Source organism: Dermochelys coriacea, chromosome 3 (assembly GCF_009764565.3).
Source record: "Dermochelys coriacea isolate rDerCor1 chromosome 3, rDerCor1.pri.v4, whole genome shotgun sequence".
Classification (NCBI taxonomy): domain Eukaryota; kingdom Metazoa; phylum Chordata; order Testudines; family Dermochelyidae; genus Dermochelys; species Dermochelys coriacea.
In genome coordinates this window covers 92,046,812-92,055,422 of record NC_050070.1, presented here as the reverse complement: position 1 = coordinate 92,055,422, position 8,611 = coordinate 92,046,812, and the positions used below count along the sequence as shown (strand labels likewise).

Below are 8,611 nucleotides of genomic sequence, written 5' to 3'. Positions count from 1 at the left end.
GAACATACAGATAAAAACATTAGTTGTTCTCTTAAAGGCAGTATGTAGAAAAGTCCTTTAAGAGCATTTGAATCAGGGCAACTGCATAATTTTGGGTCTTGTATGTATTAGAAAGCACCTTGCTACTTATGCACCATCCCAACATTTAAGATTACCTGTAATGCTCTTGTAACTGTCCTCTGACTTGAACACAGGAGGAAGGCTAGGGGGTGGGAGACAGGACGTTCTCATGATTTGATGGTAGGTCCAGGATTTAGCTTCCCTCATAGATCTGCTCAAACCCAAGTTTGTTGCCCTTCAAGGCTGCGAAGCTTATCAGTATTGTATCACTCAGAACTTTACTGAAGGGAGGTGATTTGAGTGTATTCAGGAGTTCTTTTCGAGTTAGACATCTGCCACTTTTAGTATTTGCACTTTAAATGATTTGGATAATGGCATAGAGAGTACACTTGTAAAGTTTGCATATGATACCATACTGGGAGGGATTGCAAGCGCTTTGGAGGACAGGATGAGAATTCAAAATGATCTGGACAAACTGGAGAAATGGTCTGAAATAAAGAGGATGAAATTCAATAAGGACAAATGTGAAGTATTCACTTGGGAAGGAATAATCAATTGCACAAATACAAAACGGAAATGACTTCCTAGCAAGGAGTACCGCAGAAAAGGATTTGGGGGTTATAGTGGATCACAAACAAAATGAGTCAACAATATAATATTCTTGCAAAAAACCCGAACATCATTCTGGGATATAGTAACATTTATGTTGTAAGCAAGACATGAGAAGTAATTCTTCGAGTAGAGAAAGTTCAAAGGAGAGCAACAAAAAATGATTAAAGGTCTACAAAATATGACCTATGAGGAAAGACTGAAAAAAATGGGTTTGTTTAGTCTTGAGAAGAGAAGACTGAGGGAGGACATGATGATAGTCTTCCAGCGCATAAAAGGCGCTTATAAAGAGGAAGGTGATAAATTGTTCTCCTTAACCATTGAGGACAGACAACAGGTAATGGGCTTAAATTACAACATGAAAGATTTTAGGTTAGGCATGAGGAAAAACTTCCTAACTATAAGGGTACTTAAGCACTGGAACAAAACTACCTAAGGAGATTGTGGAATCTCCCTCTCTGGAGGTTTTTAGAGAACAGGTTAGATAGACAAAGACCTGCCAGGGAGGGTCTAGATAATATTTAGACCTGCCTCAGTGCAACGGACTGGAGTAGGTGACCTAATGAGGTCCCTTTCAGTCCTACATTTCTGTGATTCTATCTATTGTTTTTTTAGCCAATGTACACTTGCCCAGAAGCCTCTACTTAGAATCAATGCTTAGAAACTATTTTGTGATACGTGCATTACAAACACCTAGATAGATAAATTAATGTGTTTTTGCTGAAGTCCAATCTATAACCATTAGATTCCCCATAATGGGTTAAAATAAGAAAATAAGAGATAATTTGTGTTAATCAGCTACCATTTAAAAACAAACAAACAATTCACTGGATCAGCAAGAAGTTACATAAGGACAGGGTTTGTTGCTTGCTTGAATGTTTCCAATGAATACATACTGTAGTGTTCGATCTGACCCTTTGTTTAGGCTACTACGCGTTTATACTGTGGTCATCACAGGGTATAGTGTCTGAATCTCTTACTTCCATTGTCTGGATTGTAGTGGTGTACTGTTGTGAGAATGGGTACAATAAAGCATGTATACTGATTTTAACAAAATATTTTTTCTCAACCACAATCTGTGCATCCTTTTTTATTGACGTGTATTTCTGATGGAGGTCAGGTTAAATTTTTTTCCAGAGGTACATTTAAAGAAGGGCCAACTGAGACACAGTTACTTTAACATCTCCTGCAAGCCAATAACAATGGAATGAATATGCCAACCAATTGTGAAGAATTCTGACAGGGGTTTGGGGACAGGCAGAAGCTGTGTTCGGGGGAAGTAGCTGTTTCCCTTTTTTGATTTATTTCAGGGAGAGCTAATTCACTATTTGCATTTTTTTCTGCTGGATGGTTATAATTTGTGATTGTTAGGGTACTTAGCGATTTTTGTGAGGGCCTTTTGAGTGTTCTTAAAATAAATACAAATTAGTTGCAATTCTTATTGCTCTACATCTTTTTTTCTTCTGCTATTTGAAGCAGAAAAGTAGATGGTAATCATGTATTATTATCATAAACTCTTCTAAGTGTGTAGGGGTTGGATTGAAATGTATTGTGAATGTTGTAGCTCTCTCTGTCTCTTACATTTTCATCTGGCAGCTGAAATGTCTTTCTAGTGCAAGCTGGGGAGTGAACCCAACGTAGGTTCTTGTCATCATAACACAAATCCTTTTTCTGTGCATTTATTATTATTTAAACATGATATTAGGTAGTAAGGAGGAGATATAGGCTCCTCTGCTTTGTGCTGGGCAGTAGTTAGTCATGGTGGACTTTTTGGAGGGGTTACAGGTCTGCCTGTATTAGCTGTAGGTGGAAGGGGGCTCAAGGAGTGACAAAGGCAATGTCTGATACATTGGTGCACCCTCCCATTGCAAATGAGTCATTAGCTTCCCCCACTATCATCCCAAAATCTTACTGTTACTCTCTCCGTGCACCTGGCAAGGTTCTTCTTGGTAACTAGTTTGGGAAGTTACAGGAGGGAATCAGTTTTCAGATCCCTCTGTATTCAGATTTCACCCATGCGGCTGTCCTTTTAATTCTCCCGGATCCTATATTCACTATGTGAGGAATATAGATGGGATCTTTGGGGCAGAAGGCAGTGGAAATGCTTGGGGAGTGGGAGGAAGGATTGGGAATATACAGTCCTAGATTCTCCTCGTTCTCTTTGTCCTGTAAGGTAAATTAAATTGAATACTTTTGAGGGCTTGTAAAAAATAAAAAGGCAGCCGCTCCGTGAAACGCAGATGGGATTTTAAGGCTCCCAGGCTGTAGATATGAAATCCAGGAGCGGCCGCTGGGGAGGCCCAGAGAGGGGATAAGGGAGAGCTGAGTGGCGACAGCGGGTATCCTAGGGGGGGAAATCTAGATGGGCAGAGATGGACTGGCGGGGGCGGGGGCGGGGGCCCAGCTGGGGGGGGCGGACCCAGCCCCCCCGGTGGATGAGCGCAGGACTCCCCGCGGCCGCTGGGCTGCTCCGCCCGCGCCCCCGCCGGGGCCGGGTTACGCGAGCGGCTCCGCGCCCGAGAAGCGGCAGCGTCTGCTGGGCTCCCGCCCCTGGCCCCGCCCCGCTGCCGGCCGCGGAGGAGGCGGCGGCGGCCCGGCCATAAAGCAAGTTTTGTCTCCGCTGCTCCAGCCGCTGCGGCGCCCCGCGAGGAGGCGGCGAGAGCCCGAGCCCGAGCCCGAGCCATGGCCGCGGCTGCCCCCGGGCCGGAGCGGGGAGGCAGCGCGGCCAGAGCAGCCCAGTAACCGCCCGGCCGCAGCGCCGGCGCCTTCGCTCCGCCTGCCCGGCCGCGTCCGCGGCGCTGCCGGGCTCGGGGGCCCGGCACCATGTGGGGCAGCAGGATCCTCCCTGAGCTCGGGGACGGCGGCGGCTTGCGCAGCTACAAAGCCGGTAAGGAGCCCGCCCGCCGCGCATCCGTCCCTGCCCCCCACCCCCCCGCCGGGCCCGGGCCCCTGCCCCTGCCCAGCGGGCACGTCTGGGCACCGCGCTGGGTTTGCAGAGAGCGACCAATACCCCCCCGCCCCCCCCTGGGTCTCTCCTCGCTCCCGGGTTTGAACAGATGGCCGGGAGAGTGGTCTCCATCCCCCAAGTCTGGCTTTGGGGCAGACCCGGCCCCACACCCGATCGTTTCTGTGGAGTGCTTCAAAAACAGTCGCAAAAGGATGCGGGTGGAGGGGAGAATAATAGTTTTGGGGAGGTGGCAGAAGGTCCGGGCAACTCATTTGTGGTGGTGCGTTTGCAGACAGGCTGCTCTGTGTCGAGGGGCATTTAAGGGAGCCATTTGAGCTGAGGAAATGCAATTAGCTCGGGCCTATATTGAGGGTTGATCATAATTACTTTCAAATCTGCGACTGGAAAAAAAACAAAACAACACAACCCTCCCCCACCAGACACCTCACTTCTTTCTCTGCAAAGGGGGAGAGACAAGTCTGGGGTTAGAGGAAGAGTCTTCATTGCACGTCTGTGCTGCTTTTGCACATGGCAAGAAGAGATCTAGTTAATGAATCTCTAGTCACTAGGTATAATTGAGGCAGCACTGGTACAGTGACTGGAAACATAGTGATAGCTCTGGGTCAGTTGTTTTTTCGGTAGTGTAACTTTTCAGGATATATGGTATCTTGGCCAAATTCATCACTGATGTAATTCAACTGAAAATGTTTTTAGAATGTGAAAGGATACAAGGATGAGAATAAGGGAAGGCCAGTTTTCTTGAAATCGGTGGATTTACACCAGAGAAGAAGCTAGCTCATTGTTTAGATGTGTTGTATATCTCATTTTTAATTAAACAATGCACTATATGATCCCCTTGATTCTTCTTGCACTGATTGCTGAAATGACATTGTGTTATATCCAGTAAAGTTCCCATCTTTTATTATTAATGTGGAACAGTTTGGTCACAGTACTGGGAACTCGCTGTATGTGGCTGTAGGGCACTTGGAAATACTGTCTTTCTTTTGCAACATTGGTAGTTATTTTATATCTCCAATTAGCTGGATTTAGGGATATAAATATAAACTGCCCACAGTTGCAGGAGAACTAACTGTTGTAGATTATACAAATGTAGTTTTCAAATACCCCTTTTTTGTATCGTTTGCTATTTAGTTAGCTGGAAGGTAGAGGTGATGACAAAAGCTGATTTTTATCTAAATAATCTGCTTTTCCTTAATTCACTCTAGAGGATGGAGGGCCTAAATGATAGAAGTCATTGCCCGTATGCGTGGTTCTTGTTTCAGATTTGACTACCAACGTTTTAGTCAGGTTTTCTTTTTTAACATGGTTTTCGACCTTTAATTTTAGTGTAACTTTTATAACTATTTCTGGCCTGCATTTGAACTCTGAGTTTCTACAATTGGCAAGACTTTTTCAGGTTGATTTGATATTTAGAATTGAATTTTTAGAGACGATTTTATAGTGTATTGATCTCATGAACAGGACAACTCATGGGAGCAAGGGCTTTCCGGATTGGGGCCTCTGTCTACTGGCAAATAAAACCAATGGACTGAGTGCAGAGAGCTTTAGACAGTTTTGTAGAGGGGGAGCAAAACCATGTAGTTCTTTTTCAAGCAAAGCTCTCATGATTTTGCTCCCTAGTCTAGACTAATACATCTTTGTCAGAGTGTAGGGCTAAATTCTGCTTTCTTCTACATCGGTGTAAACTGGAAATAATGTCATTGAAATCAGCCTACTGTGTTAGTTTTGAAATTGAGATGCATAGTTTTCATTTTGGAATTGCAACATGGTAGCAAAACATCGGTCTCTTTCATTAAATGGTATATAAATAGTTGGCATAGTTAAATGGCAATATTGTTTTGCTTTTGAGCCCACATGTTTTTGCTTGAAAATATAAGATATTGCCTGAACCTCCACAAATAGTCCCGTGTGTGCTCACGGTAATCTGAAAGATGCTGCTGTGGTTTCTTTACTGGTAGCAAGAATTATTAGTCTTTTAAAACTATGTATAACATAATTTGCTAAGGATTAGTTATTCTTTTGTCTAGTTTCCTATCCTTTTGATAGGAAAAGTTGTCATATCCTTCATAAAATCAAAGGAGAAAACTGCCTGGGGCCTAAATTTTTGGAAGGGCTAAGTGCCTGTGGATTCCTTTGGAACTGCAGGAACTTGGCAGCTTTGAGAAAGTGGCCATAATTATTTGAAATCTGGTGGTACAAACAACAGTACTTGAGCAGTGTATAATATCAGTTGTTACGATCACTAAACTTAGAGCCAGATATGAAACCTATTCATGTTAATGGGAATCTTTCTATTCACTTCAGTGGGCTTTGGATCAGGCCTTTACTGGCTATGTGAACACTGCAGTCTAATCCCAGGATTCAAACTTGGACTTAACCCCCCTTCTGTCTATACACAAATTGTGCTAAACCAGGGCTCAGTCTCAGGATCCCCTGGGGATGAAGGGTCTGAGCCTGAGTGAAACTGGATCCAGGGTTCAAACCCTATAGCTTTGCAATAGAGACTTGTGCTTTGGAAGTCTGCCAAAAGTCTTCCACCATCTCACAGGCTGGATTTCATTGTCCTTTTCCCCGGGGACATCCCTTCTACATTAAATTGGTATATATGGAGGACTAGCCAACTGTTCTTTTTTTAGTCCTGAAAAGGGCAGTTTGAGGAAGTATAATCGTTGCTATGCTCACTGAAAGGGAGGTTGGAGGAATATTCTGCAGCTGAGTATTGTACGTCAGTGTGGTCTCTCAGCTGTCACACTAAACTCCTTTATATTCAACTCAACAATAGGATGCGCATAGTGTCAGTGATGCTCAAATCAGCTCCAGTTGACTGGCTCCCGGTCCTGTCGCCCATCCAGCCTCCACAGATTAGAAGAGCTTCTCAGATATCTCGCTTTCTGAACCATGTCAATGCAAACGCGATGATTCCACTGCACGATGACCTACAGAACCTGCCAAAGACAAGATTAAAATCCCACAACCCTCTATGGAACCGTATCAAGACCCTTACACCCAACTTCAGTGCTTAGGCTCAATGGAGAGTCACATGGAGCATTTCAACTGCTCAAAACAAACAGCTCATTGATCCTGTTGGTGAATTTACCGGATTTATGTCAGAAAGACTAGTGCAGATTGAATTGCATAAGGGCATCTCATGGGAGACATGGACACGCCCTCTTTAAATGGAAATGAGGCAAACACCTCTATGCAACTGTGGTCACCAGGCACAAATGATGGAGCACATCATATCTGAGGGTCCCCTTTGTTCTTTTGCCAGGGGCCTGAAGGACATTCACCAGTTCACAGCTGTGGCAATGTGCTGGCTATCAAACTCAGATATAAATTTGTAGTTGTTGCTACCTACTCAAGCCATACAAAAAAACAAGTTTTCCCATGCTGCACCACAAACCAAGGGCTGGAGCAGCCTCATTTTGGGAGTGTGCTAGGAAATCTGGGATATGGGTGGTTGGACTCGGGGCTGCATAATGCAGTTTAGACCCTGGATCCCCAGGTTGGGGACCCAGAGTTCAATTCCTAACCTGGGGTTACAAATGAGTGTAAAATGTTCAAGCCCTAGGTTAGCAAACCCAGGGTCTGCTAACTTGAGTTCTACTCTCCCTGAGCTTATGTTGCGTTGTAAACATACCCACTGTGTCTGCACTGGGAAGTCATTTGGTTTAGGCTAAACTTAAACTGAATGTTCTTTTTCTGTGTTTGAATCAATCGTCAGGTGTCCCTTCATCCATGAATGGATGAAGGGTTTACTCATGTTTGTTCAGCAAATCTCAGTTCTGATAATCTTTATCTCAACAGTGTCTGCAATATTCTATAAATTGCTTCACTGTCTGTCTGATTTCCATCCTCCTTTTCCACCCCCTCCCCCTCAGTAGTGTTCTTTTGGGATAAACTGAGTTGAAGAAAAAGGGACTTTGCATTTCATATAATATAAGAAGCAAATGTATAGATTGGCACAACACAGAATTACAGAAGCATGGTTGGTTAGAAAGTGAACAGAAGATAAAGGTGAAGTGTAACCTTTGAGTTCTGATTCTGAAAAAATATTTCCATCACAGACTGAAGAAACTGCTGTAGTTAAGTGTGTCCATAAATAGTATTGGGTAGCAAATGAAAGGAGTGTAGTTAGAGGTGCACAACCATTCTGATTCAACATTGGTAATGAATGCCAATGTACTTTGCTGTTAGCAGATCTGATATTGTTTGTATTGATAAATAAATAAAACTGAAACTATTGAAATGATATGGTGTCATAAGATAATGGTCTCTTACTGGCAAACAAAAGTTAAGGCATTATTTTCAAAGTTGGAGATTCTTGTCTTATGACAGTGTGCCCTTCTTCCTCCCCCCCTCCCCCAGTTACATATCTCTCTTGGACCAAGTTACTGGTATAGATTTTTATATCTTTTTGTCTGTTGCACATTGGTGCAGTAGAGTTTTGAAGATGCAACATTGACTGGATGACACACAATAGGTCTTCTCATTAAATCAGTCAGAATAGTTTATCCATGAAAACATAATATTTTGTTAAAGTATATTCTATATACATGGAAAAATTCTTCTTTATTAAAGTACGTTGATGGGTACTACCATCCCCTTTTTTCATGAAAAATCTCATGGTCTACTTAAAAAACTTAGATACAGAGTGTGGAACCCTATCACTTTTTATATATAGCTGGATCATGAGATTTTTTTTTTCCTGTGGAAGATATAAATTCATTTTAACTTTTCTTAAAACACAATGAGCCACATCAGTTCCTGGAATATACACCAAGGAGTAATTTGGCCCCTATATTAAATGTTCAGGTATAACCTAGATAAATTATTCTGTTTCCTTTCATATTTATTTTCCAGAACCAGTAAAGTAATTGTCTTTATTGGTAAACTGCAGAGATACACAACACAAATACCCAGAATGCTTTGGAAAATTTTGAAAGTCTAGCTGTCTTTGAAGTCTTCACTCAC

General features: G+C 43.0%; 1 protein-coding gene across 1 annotated transcript; it reads left to right on the top strand.

The window, feature by feature from the left end:
* Positions 1 to 3,031: 3,031 nt before the first annotated feature.
* LOC122459438 (translation initiation factor IF-2-like) lies at positions 3,032 to 7,853 on the top strand. The gene is made up of 2 exons (XM_043511474.1): positions 3,032 to 3,556; positions 6,490 to 7,853. Exons 1-2 carry the CDS (start codon positions 3,032 to 3,034, stop codon positions 6,658 to 6,660), a joined length of 696 nt encoding a protein of 231 aa, XP_043367409.1. The 3' UTR covers positions 6,661 to 7,853.
* The last annotated feature ends 758 nt before the right edge of the window (positions 7,854 to 8,611 follow it).

Bases quoted from the DNA above. Each gene is read 5' to 3' on its own strand.
- LOC122459438 (XM_043511474.1), top strand. From the start codon at position 3,032: ATGGGCAGAGATGGACTGGCGGGGGCGGGGGCGGGGGCCCAGCTGGGG. The intron at 3,557-6,489 runs GTAAGGAGCCCG...TCGCCCATCCAG, and splicing joins CTTGCGCAGCTACAAAGCCG to CCTCCACAGATTAGAAGAGC.